This window comes from Calliphora vicina, chromosome 4, assembly GCF_958450345.1.
Source record: "Calliphora vicina chromosome 4, idCalVici1.1, whole genome shotgun sequence".
In the NCBI taxonomy this organism is placed as follows: Eukaryota; Metazoa; Arthropoda; class Insecta; order Diptera; family Calliphoridae; genus Calliphora; species Calliphora vicina.
The window spans coordinates 122565018-122580837 of record NC_088783.1 but is presented as its reverse complement, the minus strand read 5'-3'; the positions used below and the strand labels follow the sequence as shown (position 1 = coordinate 122580837).

Here is a 15820-nt window from a genome sequence, read left to right as displayed (position 1 = left end):
AAAAGTTAATTTTACCAATAACGTTTTTATATTCGAAATATCATGCGAGCTCCAAATGTAAAAAACAAATGAAAAATTAAAAAAAATGTGTATTAAAAATTAATATAGTGTGGATAAGCTTAGAATATGTAGATCAAGGCGAATTTTATACAAATTGTATCACAAAACTATTTTTCTTTCGTATTCATAGTAGAAATTTTGTTGATCATATATATATATGTATATATAAGTTGTAAAAGTCAGGTAAAAAATATATATTTTGCCAATTGATAACTAACATTATGTAAATGGGAAAACCCCCAAAAAATTGCAACAATATTCATTTTGGTTTAGTTATTGTCACATTTTTATTTTGGATCACAATTATCAGATCATCTATATAAATATATTTATTTTGAGCATCACGCCTTAACGGCTGAACCGATTTTATTGAAATTTGGAACGTAGATAGAGCGACTTAGTTCATTTCAGTGAGCTGAGCTGAAAAGAGCGGTCACTTCACTGAGCTAATAAACCCAACTCTATTGTGTTGGTGCGCGCCATATACAGTTTGTCAATAAATTGTTTTCAAAAATATTCAACATATTTATAATATAACTAGCTGAACCCGGTCCGCGTTGCTGGCCTTTACAATAATTATGTTTTATATTGCATCTCGATCTGAATATACAGTGTCGGAAAAAAAAGCACGGAGTCCCCCTCCCTGACATCGCACCCGAAACACTGGGGTGGTCATTTGACAAAGTTGTAGCAGATATCTACATATAAGTACAGTGGCATGATATGCCCTTAAAAAAAGGAACGGATGTATTTAAGGCAAATGGGATTATATTTATGAATTCATCTTAATGACAGGGGATATACGTTTCTTTTTTTATTTACTCGGGAGCAAACCACATACAAAACATGAATTTTCCAAATAGTCAACGATTGGCCTTATGCTTTGTCGTTGGAAATCTTTGGTATGCGTGAAATCATTACGTCTTCGCATTTTAATCTGCCACCGATGATTGTTGCCTCAATTAAATTTGGTGAACATTTTTTGATGGTCAATCGTGTTCCATTGCATAATTTTGGCGCGTTTATGTTGCGGAGAAACATTATCTGTGATCCAACCTTCAATGTTTCAGTATCATAATTGAGGCTTGTTCTGCGTTCATTACTGTGTCAATCGAATTGTATTTCATTGTTTCACCAGTCAGTTTTAATTAATTTGCTCATTGAGCTTGTTGACATCATCATTTATTTCTCGAATGAAAAATAAAAATAATTTTTTGACAATTTTTTTTGATTTTTTATTGCAAAAGTTTGGCCACAATTACTGACCTTGAAATCGTTACAGGTATAGTGTCATTAGCGGTATAGTGTAAAAATTTGATTTTACCACGCCCCTCCGCCCACAAACCGAAAATCAAAAATCTGAAGATTCACTGAAAATTTGATAAAAATCGGTCCAGCCATATCTCCGGAACCACTATGCCGATTTCGTGCAAACTTCACATAAACCATCTACATACCATCCCCAACGTACCCTGAAATTTTGGTTGAAATCGGTCGACCCGTTTTCGCAGTTAGTGGTGACATCAAAATGTACACTTCTTTTTATACCCTCCACCACCATAAGTGGTGAATGAGGGTATATATAAGTTTGTCATTCCGTGTGTAACATTGAGAAATATTCATCTGAGACCCAACAAAGTATATATATTATTGATCCTTATGAAATTCTAAGTCGATTGAGCTATGTCCGTCTGTCTGTCCGTCTGTCTGTCTGTCTGTGTAAAACACGCTCACGTCCAAAATAGACAAACAAAATTGGTAAACTTGCAAGAAAAATGTTTATTGTTCTCCTAAGCAGTTTGGTATTGAAAATCAGCAAAATCGGTTCAGTGGAACCAGAGTTATGAACCAAAATGTGAGACAACCTAAAAAAAAACATCATAATTTTAAAATTGTTTTTGTTATATGTGCAAATATATTGCAGATAATACCATCAAATTTTGCACAAATTATTTTTATATTAAAAGGACTAACTCTGGTAAAAATAATAGGAATCGGTCCATGATTTCTCCTAGCCCCCATACAAATTTCTTCCAGAAATATAGTTCTATGGTCTGTAAATGCCTACCAAATTGCAGTATCCATACAAAATTCAGGAAAAATAAGTTTTGTGCTTAAAAAAATCACAACACCAAATTTTCTGTAGATCGGCCCATATTTGACCATAGCCCCCATATAAAGTTCAATTCCGAAAATCACTTAAATAAGCATAAATGTCTTATTAATATCGCTATTAAGTTTAAATTCGTCATAAATAGTCCCAATATATACTAAAGTCGCTATACCTAATTCTATGAAGATCGGCCAATAATTGGTTATAGCTCCCATATAAGGACCACTTCCGAAAAACACATTAACCAACATAAATATCTGAAAAATATCAATATCAAAACAAAATTTTATACAAATCTCTAATTTATATTTAGAAATCATACTACGGGATTTTGTGAATATCGGTCCATATTTGACCATAGTTTCCATATAAGGTCCACTTCTGAAAATCAGTTAAGTACTCATAAATATCTTATAAATAGCTTTATCATGCTAAAATTCAACAAAAATAATAAGTATATACATAGAAATTTCTGTACCGAATTTTACGCAGATTGGCCGATAATTGGTCATAGCTCCCCTATAAGGCCCATTTCCGAAAAAGATATTAACCTTAATAAATATTTAAAACAAATCGATATCAAAATGAAATTACGCACAGATCAGTAATTTGTATCCAGCAATCATACTACTGTGAATATCGGTCCATATTTAACCATAACTCCGATATAAGGTCCACTCTTGAAAATCACTAAACTCGTCATAAATTTCTTACAAATATATTTATCAGGTTGAAATTCGAAACAAATTTGTTCAATATATAATAAAAATCGATGTACCAAATGTTACGATGATAGGCCCATAATTGGTCATAGCCACATTAACCTTCAAAAATATCCAAAATAATCTGTACTGAACCAAAAATTTACACCAATCAGTAATTTGTATCCAAGAATCGTACTACAAGATTTTTTAAATATTCGTCCATAATTCGTCATAGCTCCCATATAAGGTCCACTCTTTTTAATGGCGTTGTTTATATGGGAGCAACAGCTCCCATATAAATACATAAAAATCACGTTAAAATATTTTACGACAGTCGACTCATAATACGTCATATCTCCCATATAAGTCCCACAACCCAATATCTTGAAATTTGACTAAATATATATACCCTTTTTTATAATCTGTTTCTTCAGTGAAGAATCTTCACTTGAGGTTAAAAAGGAAAAATGTTGATCCAAACGTATTAACTTATTATTAAGTATATAAATTGTTAAATTTCATACGTTCTAATAGGAATTTTAATTCTAAATTTCTGAATTAGATCTGCGTAAACTAGTCTTACTAACAATTGTTATATTATTTCAGTTGTTATACCATCATATTTAGGTGGAGGGTATTTAAGATTCGGCACGGCCGAATATAGTACTCTTACTTGTTATATATATATATAATATATATATATATATTCTTACAATTTATCTTCTTTATTTATTTTAAATTAATAAGACAAAGGAAACCTAAAATTCTAATTATAGTGAGGAAGAATGCAGGAAAAAAGTAAATAAGACAGTATTCCAGAGTGTCAAATAATTGTTTTCAAAATAAAGTACTATGGAATTATACATCTATTTTTAGTGATTTTGGTAACGTAATCTTCATCAATCGCAGATGCCAATCTGATCGGCATCAGTTTTAGAATATCGTATACAAGGGAAATTTTTAACCATTCTTCATTAATAAATCTAATTAACTCATTTTTATTCCAAAGGAATCAAATCTTTACTTGGGGGAGGTGTATCAATAACCTTTTTGCAGTTATAAAGAAACTACGGTCGTCATAAATATGATTTATGTTTTGGTTTGTTGTCATGGTATAGTTTGTATTTAAATTTTACATCATTTTCACGGTAAAGAAACCAAATTTTTGAGCACTAATAGTCAGTAAACCTTTTAATGGTCATTACGTCTCCTAAAATTCTAATTTATCCCACTTGTTTACTTGAAATATAACCCCACACCATTAGACAATTTTCTAAATTTGATCGTGGGTATTATATTTTTGTTTTCGAGGACAGTCAGTGGTTTTCTCTAAACCATGTTTGGTCCACCGGGGCTGTAGAGCATTATTTTTGTTTCATCACGTTATTTATTACGTCATCCTAACACTCTATTGACAGAAAAATGTGATCAATAGCAAAGTGTAGTTTTTAATCTACATTTTGCCCGATAGTAACGGCAGCTTTATAGTTACTCGCGATGAACATTTGTTTTTATTTAGACATTTTTGAACTGTTTCATGCGAAACTGATAGTCCACATTCATTTTTAAGATCCTTTGCATGCCTGTTTTTGGATTTGTTTCACTAGTTATTTTTTTTCAGATCGTTTTGTAAGAGCCTTTTTTCTGCAAGTTGATTTGTTTAATTCCAATTATTCTTCCTCCCCAGCACGGTATATAGTGTTATACACAGTTCTTAGTTGCAAATAAAACATTTTCTAAAATATTTTAGGAGATTTTTCCTATAATATTGATAATAAACTTATTGAATAATTTTCAAAAAGGTTCGCTTCCTGGCATCTTTATATATTTTTTTTTTTTTTTTACAAAACTTCGTTATATTGATTGCTGTAGTTCAATGTTAATGTATCTCAACTGGAGTCATCAGTATTGTTTAAATAAAAAAAAATCTAATTAAAATTGTCAGTGGAAAAATTTTAAAACAATTGTTTGACACCATATTATTTATGTTTTTCCTATTTATCCTTTTTCTTACAGCTTCGTTTTGATAATAATTTATTTTTTCGCGTATTTATACTTAAGATAAATAAATTAATAATCGTATTAAGATGAATAATAAAAAATCTTAATATTTGTTAGTGTTTGCCTTCATTCAAATTAAATGCCAAGGCGTATTAATACGCCTTGTTAAATGCTTTACAATATGTTTGTTTTGAAAACAATTATAATTGTTGGCAAACTGTATATGTGTGTGTTTTTAATGCGTCCACTTTTTTCTGTTGTTTTAGCAAAATGGATAGTTTATAGTTGCACTGGAATCATCAAGCTTTCTATATGAATTCGCCTTGATGTAGATATTGAAATATAATAACAAGGCGTATTTAACAAGGTGACAGCAGTGGCGAATTGAAATAAATACAGGCGAATTCACTTATTTTTTATATATAGAGTTTGACATACGGGCGTACGGGCGAATATTTTTTATATATGTAGTTTGACATTTGTGCGAGCTATTTCTATAATCAGCTGTGCTGCCGATGGCACCTTATTAAATGCACCTTGTATAATAAAAACCAAGGCGTATTTAACTAGGTGACAGCAGTGGCGAATTGAAATAAATACAGGCGAATTCATTTATTTTTTATATATGAAGTTTGACATAATGGCGTTCCGGCGAATATTTTTTATATATGCATTTTGACATTATCGCGTGCTAGTTCTGTAATCAGCTGTTCTCGTGAGGTCACCTTATTAGATTCGCCTTGATAAAAACCAAAGCAAGGTGCATTAAATTAGGTGCCATCGGCAGCACAGCCGATTATTGAAATAGCACGCACAAATGTCAAACTACATATATAAATAATATCCGTCCGTACGCCCGTATGTCAAACTCTATATATAAAAAATAAGTGAATTCGCCTGTATTTATTTCAATTCGCACTGCTGTCACCTTGTTAAATACGCCTTGAACCAAAGTAAATTAATAAAGTAGCGACAGTACTACAACAAATACAACATTTACAAAAACCACAAGCAATTTTTGTTCTACTGAGTCTACTTTATTAATTTACTTTGATAAAAACAAGCTTTGACAGACGCTACACTGACTCCACCTAATATGAATTCGCCTTGTTACGATGCATACAATGCGTATTAATACGCCTTGAATGCATATATGTACATAGAAAACTACTACTACTTTCAGCAACTCTTCCCTAATGCTACACGCAAGGCGTATTTAACAAGGTGACAGCAGTGGCGAATTGAAATAAATACAGGCGAATTCACTTATTTTTTATATATAGAGTTTGACATACGGACGTACGGGCGAATATTTTTTATATATGTAGTTTGACATTTGTGCGTGCTATTTCTATAATCAGCTGTGCTGCCGATGGCACCTTATTAAATGCACCTTGGCTACACGTGAACACTTGTCTATTTTTTATTTTTTACTCTCGCTTTTTCCGTCATAACAAAAACAGCTGGGCTAATCAATTTGTCAAAAATGAAATTGCTAAAGAAAGAAAAAAAGTTAAAAATATATTAAAAAGCTAACTTACGATTAAATTTTGAGATACAATTAAATTACACAAATTTGTAGAATTACTTTTGATATAAATTCACAATATTAACTTTGGAGCAAATCAAATAACGAGACATTGTGGATAAAATCATTTGTACTTAAAGTGAGTGTAAACATTTTTTTGTGTGGTACAACAATTATTGTTGAAAATGGCTAAAATTTGATTTTGTAATGAGATATACAGACATACCATTACTTATTACTTTTTATTTGTTTTTATTAATTTTTATTAATAACAATTTGCAAAAGTTCAATACAATTTGAAAACCAAGACTGTGCTAAATAGAAGACAGACTAATCAATTTGTTTCAAATCTGTAATATACATTATGAAAATAGTAACCTAAACTAAATCATGTTGAGACTGTTTTTACAAATGAAGTATTAACAAAGGTTACATTGCAAATAAAGTTTGTCAAAAATAATTCGGTTTTTTATAAATTTTAACGATGCTATTATTTCCATTGAATCGAACATTGTATAAAAAACATTTTTAACTAATTGAAAACCTAAAATACCTATAATTTATAGATATTTTAACTAATTTTTAGGGAGAACTAAAAACAAAAAAAGAAAAATACTAATCAGTAATAAAAAGCTAGTGAAAAAAAAGAGATACAGCAATTTCCATACAAGGAGTAATAAGTATAATATTTTCAAAAATGGAAGTTAAAGTCGATTCTCAGGAGCAGAACCTAAGTGAAAAACTAAAGGTAGACTTTAAATATCAGCAGTTCGAAGATATTGAAGAAGGAATCAAAGAAAAAGAAAAGGACATATTAGAGGTATTTCTAAAAATTAAATAAATTTAACAATTTTACTTAATCAAATTATTCGTTTGACAGCTAATGCACAAAGTATTTCAACTTTATAAACCCGATGAAATGTTGCTGTCATTTAATGGAGGAAAGGATTGTACGGTAGTTTTACACATGTTACACAATTTTTTCCAAAATAACTCCAGTCTGAAACATATTAAAATACCTACATTATATATCACTGATCCAGATGCGTTTGAGGAAATCGATCAGTTTGTGTCTGATTGCCAAATTCTTTATAACCTAGATCTAATAAAGAAAAAGGGGCCAATTAAAGAAGCACTGAAGGATCTTTGTAATGATAACCCTAAGCTTAAAGCTGTATTTATGGGATGTCGAAGAACCGATCCTTATTGTAATGATTTAAAAGTTATGCAGGTATTTAAAAAAACATTTTATACCTATAATTGCTATCTATCCTAATAGATTTATTTTACAGATGACAGATTCTGGTTGGCCACCTTTAATGAGGATTAATCCTATTATTGATTGGAAATGTCGGCAGGTCTGGGAGTATATATATCATTATAATGTAACTTATTGCAAATTATATCAAAAAGGTTACACATCTATAGGAAATAAGAAAAATACGAAACCGAATCCGTATCTACGTTTAATAGATGTTACCACGGGGACAGTTGTCAATTATAGGCACGGGCATGAATTGCTGGACAACGATGAATTGGAACGAGCCGGGCGATTTTAAAACAATTTAATTTAGTTAGTATAATTGCAAGTACAATTTGTTTAAGATTGTGTTAAAAAAATTACTTAATATACATTTACCTGAGCGGTGCTAAAATTTTAAATATTTTTAGAATTAAATTCATAACTGAAAAATAAATCGTAGTAATTATGCATGGTAGAACCAACCAGGTACAATTATTAGGGAGAGTTTTCAATATTTACCCCTACAACGTCAAATAACACATTTACTCTAATCACTTTTTATTTTGTTTTCTCAATGTTTTGTATTAAATATGCGTTGTATATACTCTGGTGAAAGGTATAACAAGTGTTATATTCGGCTGTGACGAATCTAATATACCCATCACCAAAGTATACTAAGATAATTATTAAAAATATTTTTTCGAAACTCATAGATTTTGTTCACGTTTCTCAGCTATTAGACTTTGTTCTCGTTTTATAGTAAATGTAAAATAAAAGTGTTTTAAAAACGCTTATTGTATCCCAAAGAAATTTTGCTTAGAGCATAACGTAATTTATACAAAAAGATATTAAAAATCACTTTGTAATTATTTTGTTTGACGTCATGTTTATTGGATTTTGTAAAAAACTAATTTTCGTGTAGTGCAATATTGCAAGCAAGGCGAATCTAATTATTATTAGATTCGCAAGTGTTAATTCAAGGCGTATTTAACTAGGTGACAGCAGTGGCGAATTGAAATAAATACAGGCGAATTCATTTATTTTTTATATATGAAGTTTGACATAATGGCGTTCCGGCGAATATTTTTTATATATGCATTTTGATCTCGCGTGCTAGTTCTGTAATCAGCTGTTCTCGTGAGGTCACCTTATTAGATTCGCCTTGTGTTAATTCAAGGCGTATATGTTAATACGCCTTGTGCAAGGTGCATTTAATAACCCTAGGTCTCCACGTAGCAATATTTATTGCTGCAGTTGTCAAATTTGATTGCGTCAATAAAATTTGCGAGTGTAGACCGCAAATTGCCATATGTAGCAATCCATTGCGCAATGATTGCTCTGCTGATTGTCTGAGCAATTATTGCTAAGCAATAAGCTGTCAGTTCAGTTGTCATTAATGTAAAATTTCTTCTTTCTATGATTCGATGCGATTAATTCATCCATATTTAATTTATTTAAGAACCAAAACAAACAAAAAAACAAAGAAATTAGTGAAAAAATCATTTAACGTAAAATAAACCACAGTTTTTCATAGAACTTCTCGCTTTGAAAATTTTGTATTTGTGACGAACGTTTTCCCCACCTAAAGCAATCAGCAATCACTCTGCTGTTGCTTTGCCGACGTTATTGCTTGAGCTTAGCAATAAAAATTGCTACTTGGAGACCTAGGGTAAGGTGCCATCGGCAGCACAGCTGATTATTGAAATAGCACGCACAAATGTCAAACTACATATATAAATAATATCCGTCCGTACGCCCGTATGTCAAACTCTATATATAAAAAATAAGTGAATTCGCCTGTATTTATTTCAATTCGCCACTGCTGTCACCTTGTTAAATACGCCTTGGCCTTGTGCAAGGTGCATTTAATAAGGTGCCATCGGCAGCACAGCTGATTATAGAAATAGCACGCACAAATGTCAAACTACATATATAAAAAATATTCGCCCGTACGTCCGTATGTCAAACTCTATATATAAAAAATAAGTGAATTCGCCTGTATTTATTTCAATTCGCCACTGCTGTCACCTTGTTAAATACGCCTTGGCCTTGTGTTAATTTTTTCCCAAGTTGTATTATTTTAATATATAAAAATAAATTGGCATCTCTAACACAACAGTTGACAATCATATGTTCAGTACTATTTGTAACAGTCCGGCAGCATAGTTTTTATATAATTTTCCCGCCAGCTGTTCACAATTTCTTGTTTTTTATAGATATTTCATAATTAAACTGAAGAAAAGAAAATCGTACAAAGTTTAGATTTAAGAAAACTTCTGATTTTATATTTAAATGTGTTATTCTGAGTAAAGAAATACAGCAAAACAAATAAATAAATGATGGCTCGAGCTGGTCAAGATATGTTAGCGGTGTTGAGGGGTTTGCAACTGGTTGCAGAGGCGTTGTGTCATGAACAAAGAAAAGTAAGCAAACATTTATGGTCTAATTCAAGTATACGAGAATTGTTGGAACAAAATATAAAAGAGGGAACAGAATATTTGAAATCAACTGGTCAAAATCCTACAGAAGAACTAAGGAAACTACAAAAATTTATTGAAGAATCCAGAGGAAGAACTTGTGCGGTGGCCGAGGGAGTAAAGCAATTGGCCGGAGTTAAATTTTCTCAGGAATTCAAAATGAATCAAAATCCATTTGGGAGTGCTGTAAGTGCAGAAAACGAACGGAATCATAAAGATAAACATTTGCAACGTGAATCATCATCCACTAACAGCGGCAGCGTTAATATGCAGGCTAATATGGACGCGGCAAATTTAGATATTTCTTCAATAACTCTAAAAGAGCTAGAAAATATACTTTCTAAGAGACATAAAGATCGAGAAGTTAGCCTACGAACGGCAGCGACAAAAAGTAAGCAAGTTGTAAAATCACAAAATGAAATGAGTTCAACAGTACCCATAAAAACTACAACAGATGAACTCAAAGCAGATACAGACTATGTTAAAAATGTATTGACATTTGTAGCTGGAGATTCCACCACAAATTTGGATGCAGGCAATTCTAACGCTCAAAAAAATTTACCTTCTCTTAGTACAGTGGCCAAGCAAAGAAAAGTGCCGTCAAGTCGATTAGGAAGAATGGCGTCATTTGGTGGTTTGTTTGCTGGTTTAGGAATTGGTACCATAAATGAATTAACAAAAGGTGCTCTGGGCATGGGAGGATCAAAAAATGTTTCAGAGGCTTTATTTAGTCCTGCAAATGCAGAAAGAATAGTCGACACACTCTGCAAAGTAAGGGGAGCTGCTCTTAAAATTGGCCAAATTTTATCCATACAAGACTCCAAAGTGGTGTCTCCACAATTAGCTAAAGCTTTTGAAAGAGTTCGCCAGGCTGCAGATTATATGCCAGACTGGCAGCTGGAACGTGTAATGTCTACTCAACTAGGGCCAGACTGGCGAAATTCCGTAGAAAATTTTGACGATAAACCCTTTGCTGCCGCTTCGATTGGCCAGGTTCACAGAGCAACATTGAAAAATGGCATGGTTGTTGCGATAAAAGTTCAGTACCCTGGCGTTGCTGAAAGTATTGAAAGTGATATAGACAACTTAGTAGGTATGTTGAAGGTGTGGGATGTCTTTCCTCAGGGCTTTTTCATAGACAATGTAGTCAAGGTAGCCAAGCGTGAATTGACCTGGGAAGTAGACTATACACGAGAAGCTGAATATACTGAAAAATTCAAGGAAATGGTATCACCCTATAAAGAATATTATGTTCCAAGCGTAATAAAAGAACTGACTACGAGTAGTGTTCTAACAACTGAATTGGTACCTGGTGTGCCCTTGGATAAATGCTTTGAAATGAGGTAGGTGGCGGATTTGATAGTTTTATTAGGTAATTTTTAATGAATATCAAACTTTCAGCTACGATCATCGCAAGCACATAGGAGAATCAGTTTTAAAGCTTTGTTTACGCGAATTATTCGAATTGCAGTGCATGCAAACTGATCCGAATTGGTCAAATTTCCTATACGATGCTGACTCTCGACGTCTAATGTTAATTGATTTTGGTTCAACTCGCTTCTATCAAAAAGAGTTTATCCGAAATTACAGAAATGTAAGTATTCATATTTTGGTTTTTTTTTAATAAATATTTTATTTATTTATCATCAATTTATATGACCAACCAAGTCCTAACTAAATGAGCATTTATGGCTAATAAAAGCTACTACAGAAAAAATATTGTAGTATTAAGAAGTAAAGAAATATTTATAAGAAACATGAGAAAGAATATGAGATGATAGTTCGGTACCAATTTAATTTATTTTTTCCCGTTTTTATTTTATATACATCTGAATTTATCGGAATTGTATATAAACGTTTTTATAATGCCTAATCAGTCCAATGAGTTTGTCCATTGACTCTATATCATAAGTTCAAACCGATTAGCAGTTTTGCCCAAAGAAATAAAATTTGTTCACATACGAATATTATTTTATATTTCCAATCGATGGGATACATACAGTGGTGGTCAAAACATATGCAACTAGCAACAGAATTTTACAAAAGTTGTTTAAACTAGTTCTAAAGGTAAACAAAAATATTCATTTGCTTATAATATTTTTTTATTAATGCATTAAAAATAAGAATATGAAATTTAATTCAGAATTTTTTGCATTGAGAAGAAAAAAAATTAAAAAAACTACGTTTGGGTTGATATTTCAATGGCCAAAACATATGCAACTAATTGTTTCTAAAACATTATGTCTATAAAACTTAATTTTTGGTGGCAAATCCTATATTTTCAATGACGGCCTTACATCGGCAAGGCAGTGAAGCTATCATATTGGCAATAAAATTTGCAGGAATAGCGTTCCAAGCATCTACCAATCCTTGAAACATAATATCTGAATTAGTGTAATTTTCGGGGTCGATTCTTTGATTAACGATTTCCCAAAAGTTCTCAATGGGATTTAAATCCGGTAATTGTGGTGGCCATTCCATTACTGAAACTCTTTCTTGTGCTAACCTTGATTTAACAACATGTGAAGAGTGCTTGGGGTCGTTATCGTACTGAATAACTCATGGAAGAGGCATATTATCCTCAGAATTTGGAAGCATTACTCTTTCCAAGATGTCTCTATAGATAAATCCATCCATTATTTCATTAATTCTGAGCGATGGGCCAACTCCAGCAGCTGAAAAACAACTCCCATACCATTACGTTGCATCTTGCATGCTTCACCGACATTTTTCCTACGCGCAAAAAAACGCTTATATCAAAACGTAATCAAAAGAAACGTTTGAAGTTTGCTATGGAGCATTTAAATTGGTCAGAAAACAAATGGACGACTGTCCTATTTAGCGACGATTCTGAATTTAATATTATCGGAAGTGATTTCATGTGTTACGTAAGACGACCAGTTAACACGTGGCTTCAAGCACGATACTACAAAAAGACAGTGAAACATACAAGATGCAACGTAATGGTATGGGAGTTGTTTTTCAGCTGCTGGAGTTGGTCCATCGCTCAGAATTAATGAAATAATGGATGGATTTATCTATAGAGACATCTTGAAAAGAGTAATGCTTCCAAATTCTGAGGATAATATGACTCTTCCATGAGTTATTCAGTACGATAACGACCCCAAGCACTCTTCACATGTTGTTAAATCGAGGTTAGCACAAGAAAGAGTTTCAGTAATGGAATGGCCACCACAATTACCGGATTTAAATCCCATTGAGAACTTTTGGGAAATCGTTAATCAAAGAATCGACCCCGAAATTTGCACTAATTCAGATATTATGTTTCAAGGATTGGTAGATGCTTGGAACGCTATTCCTGCAAATTTTATTGCCAATATGATAGCTTCACTGCCTTGCCGATGTAAGGCCGTCATTGAAAATATAGGATTTGCCACCAAATATTAAGTTTTATAGACATAAATGTTTTAGAAGCAATTAGTTGCATATGTTTTGGCCATTGAAATATCAACCCATACGTAGTTTTTTTAATTTTTTTTCTTTTCAATGCAAAAAATTCTGAATTAAATTTCATATTCTTATTTTTAATGCATTAATAAACAAATATTATAAGCAAATGAATATTTTTGTTTACCTTTAAAAATAGTTTAAACAACTTTTGTAAAATTCTGATGCTAGTTGCATATGTTTTGACCACCACTGTATGTATATGTAGTATGCATTGTTAAATTCCAATTGTCACAAAAAAGAACTCAACAGCAGGTATCAGTTAAGAATTTTTCATAAAAGTTAGAAAATAAGAGTTATTTTTTGCTTTTTATTTTTCGAGCAAAAAATGTATTTTTTTTTTTTTGGTCATAAATAAAAGTTAATTTTTTAAAGAAAACATAAAATGTGTTTATTAGCTTTAAGTCTATTAACCAAAAACCCCTGTTTACCAAATATACATATTACGAAAAGTACTCCTAACTAGAAAAAGTCGTAATAACACCAAAATCAAGCATTGGCATATTATCTCAAAAAGTATTTTTTACTAATTAGTGGTTTTTAAAAATAACTTTTATTTCAGCTCGAAAAAATAAAAATCAAAAACTAATTTTTATTTTTGCTCATAAAAATATAAAAAAATTAAAACATGGGATTTTATTAAAATTTATTTTAAACCGATCAGAATGGTATGCCTGTCTGACGTTGTTTTCCGATATTTTCTTGTGCTTTTAAAACCAGAATTTGAATACGTTGTTTATTTTTGCTAAACTCAAATAAGAATATTCGAACCCCTTTCTGATGTTTGTTCGGACTTCTATTAGAAATGTCGTAATCATATCGGAAGTTATATCAACTTTTTTCGATATCAGTCAAACATGTCTAAAATATCTTTAGAATTACCCTTTGAATTTAGCTCACAAACTCTTACAGAATTCTGTCCGACAAGTCTGAAAAATGTTATGAAATTCGCCAGACAAAGAGTTACAATTTCTGATCGAATTCGGCATAAAATGTTTAGTGAGTATTCAGGTATACGATGTAAGTAAAAAATATTTGTAATACAAAATATATTATTTACATATGTAATTTTTAATATTGTGTTTTTGAATTGTTTAAGGTTATTATGTGTGCTGTTAATAACAATCGTCAGGGAGTTCTGGAAATTTCTAGAGACATGGGTTTTCTAACTGGTTATGAGACTAAACAAATGGAAGAGGCACATGTGGATGCAGTAATGATATTGGGAGAAATGTTCCGTTATGAGGATGAATTCGATTTTGGCAAACAAGTAAGTAAATATTGCTTAGAAATTTGTTGGTAATAATATGTTGTACTATTTCTTAGAATACTACGGAACGTATCGCTCATTTAGTGCCGACTATGGTGGCACATCGCTTATGTCCTCCTCCAGAAGAAATTTATTCTATTCATCGAAAATTATCTGGCATATTCTTATTATGCGCTCGACTTCAAATTAAACTTAAATGTCGTCCATTATTTGATGAAATTGTTGTGGGTAAATTTAAGGAATAAATAAGTTATTATTTTACAAGATTATTTAAGGGAGAGCCCTTAAAAAATATATTGAAAGGACACACTTTTTAGAAATCCAAAAATGTTATTTTATTCGGTTTTTTGTACTAAATGATAATATGTTTTAATGTTAATGTCTTTATACAACTGCACTAAATATGACTAATTATGAGAATATATGTATATGTTATACTTTTGTATCTATCATCCATTCCATAAGAATTCATTTAAACTTGTAAATTTTTCACATCACAACCTATTGTAGTTTTAATGGGGTCAACTGGCAGTCGAAAAGCAATTTAGAAGGAAGTAAAGGGACATACGGATAAAACTAAAAATGGCTAAAAAGAGTTTGTTTTTTTATAAAACACATGGCAAAGTATATACAAACATAAATACATACATACATTGTGATGTTTGTTGTTTTAATTAATTTCAATTCTCTTTCGCTGTTAGCGAATTCGCCGCTACAGATGCAGTGCTTAGGAATGTATATGCCAAGAGAGTTGAAAGAAAAATAAAACAGCGATATCCGATATATGTGTGTATTGCTGTAACGGAATGTCTATGTTCGAAAAGGATAGTAAGTTGTTACAAAAGAAAACTCAAAATAGGTTAACAAAAATGTTAAATATAATATTTTAGAACATTTTGTTGTTATTGTTGACGGTTAGAGAGTTTGTGTGTGTGTGTTTTTATTTATTCTTCTTT

The 15820-nt window shown here is 31.5% G+C and overlaps 2 protein-coding genes across 3 annotated transcripts; both read left to right on the top strand.

Annotated features, from left to right (window-relative positions):
- Nucleotides 1–6331: 6331 nt before the first annotated feature.
- Flad1 (Flavin adenine dinucleotide synthetase 1) lies at nt 6332–8068 on the top strand. 2 transcript variants are annotated; one of them, XM_065508157.1, is made up of 4 exons: nt 6332–6545; nt 6993–7226; nt 7287–7637; nt 7699–8068. In XM_065508157.1, exons 2-4 carry the CDS (start codon nt 7104–7106, stop codon nt 7963–7965), a joined length of 741 nt encoding a protein of 246 aa, XP_065364229.1. In that variant the 5' UTR covers nt 6332–6545; nt 6993–7103; the 3' UTR covers nt 7966–8068. The 2 variants fall into 2 exon arrangements, with proteins under 2 accessions (XP_065364229.1, XP_065364230.1); XM_065508158.1 differs by having other exon boundaries at nt 6973–7226.
- Nucleotides 8069–9878: 1810 nt separating this feature from the next.
- On the top strand, nt 9879–15364 carry Coq8 (ubiquinone biosynthesis protein COQ8, mitochondrial). Its single transcript, XM_065508319.1, has 4 exons — nt 9879–11469; nt 11528–11720; nt 14694–14864; nt 14921–15364. The coding sequence occupies exons 1-4, from the start codon at nt 9986–9988 to the stop codon at nt 15107–15109; spliced, it is 2037 nt and encodes a 678-aa protein (XP_065364391.1). The 5' UTR covers nt 9879–9985; the 3' UTR covers nt 15110–15364.
- The last annotated feature ends 456 nt before the right edge of the window (nt 15365–15820 follow it).

Bases quoted from the DNA above. Each gene is read 5' to 3' on its own strand.
- Flad1 (XM_065508157.1), top strand. From the start codon at position 7,104: ATGGAAGTTAAAGTCGATTCTCAGGAGCAGAACCTAAGTGAAAAACTA. The intron at 7,227-7,286 runs GTATTTCTAAAA...TTCGTTTGACAG, and splicing joins AAGAAAAGGACATATTAGAG to CTAATGCACAAAGTATTTCA. The intron at 7,638-7,698 runs GTATTTAAAAAA...TTTATTTTACAG, and splicing joins ATGATTTAAAAGTTATGCAG to ATGACAGATTCTGGTTGGCC.
- Coq8 (XM_065508319.1), top strand. From the start codon at position 9,986: ATGATGGCTCGAGCTGGTCAAGATATGTTAGCGGTGTTGAGGGGTTTG. The intron at 11,470-11,527 runs GTAGGTGGCGGA...TCAAACTTTCAG, and splicing joins GATAAATGCTTTGAAATGAG to CTACGATCATCGCAAGCACA. The intron at 14,865-14,920 runs GTAAGTAAATAT...ACTATTTCTTAG, and splicing joins AATTCGATTTTGGCAAACAA to AATACTACGGAACGTATCGC.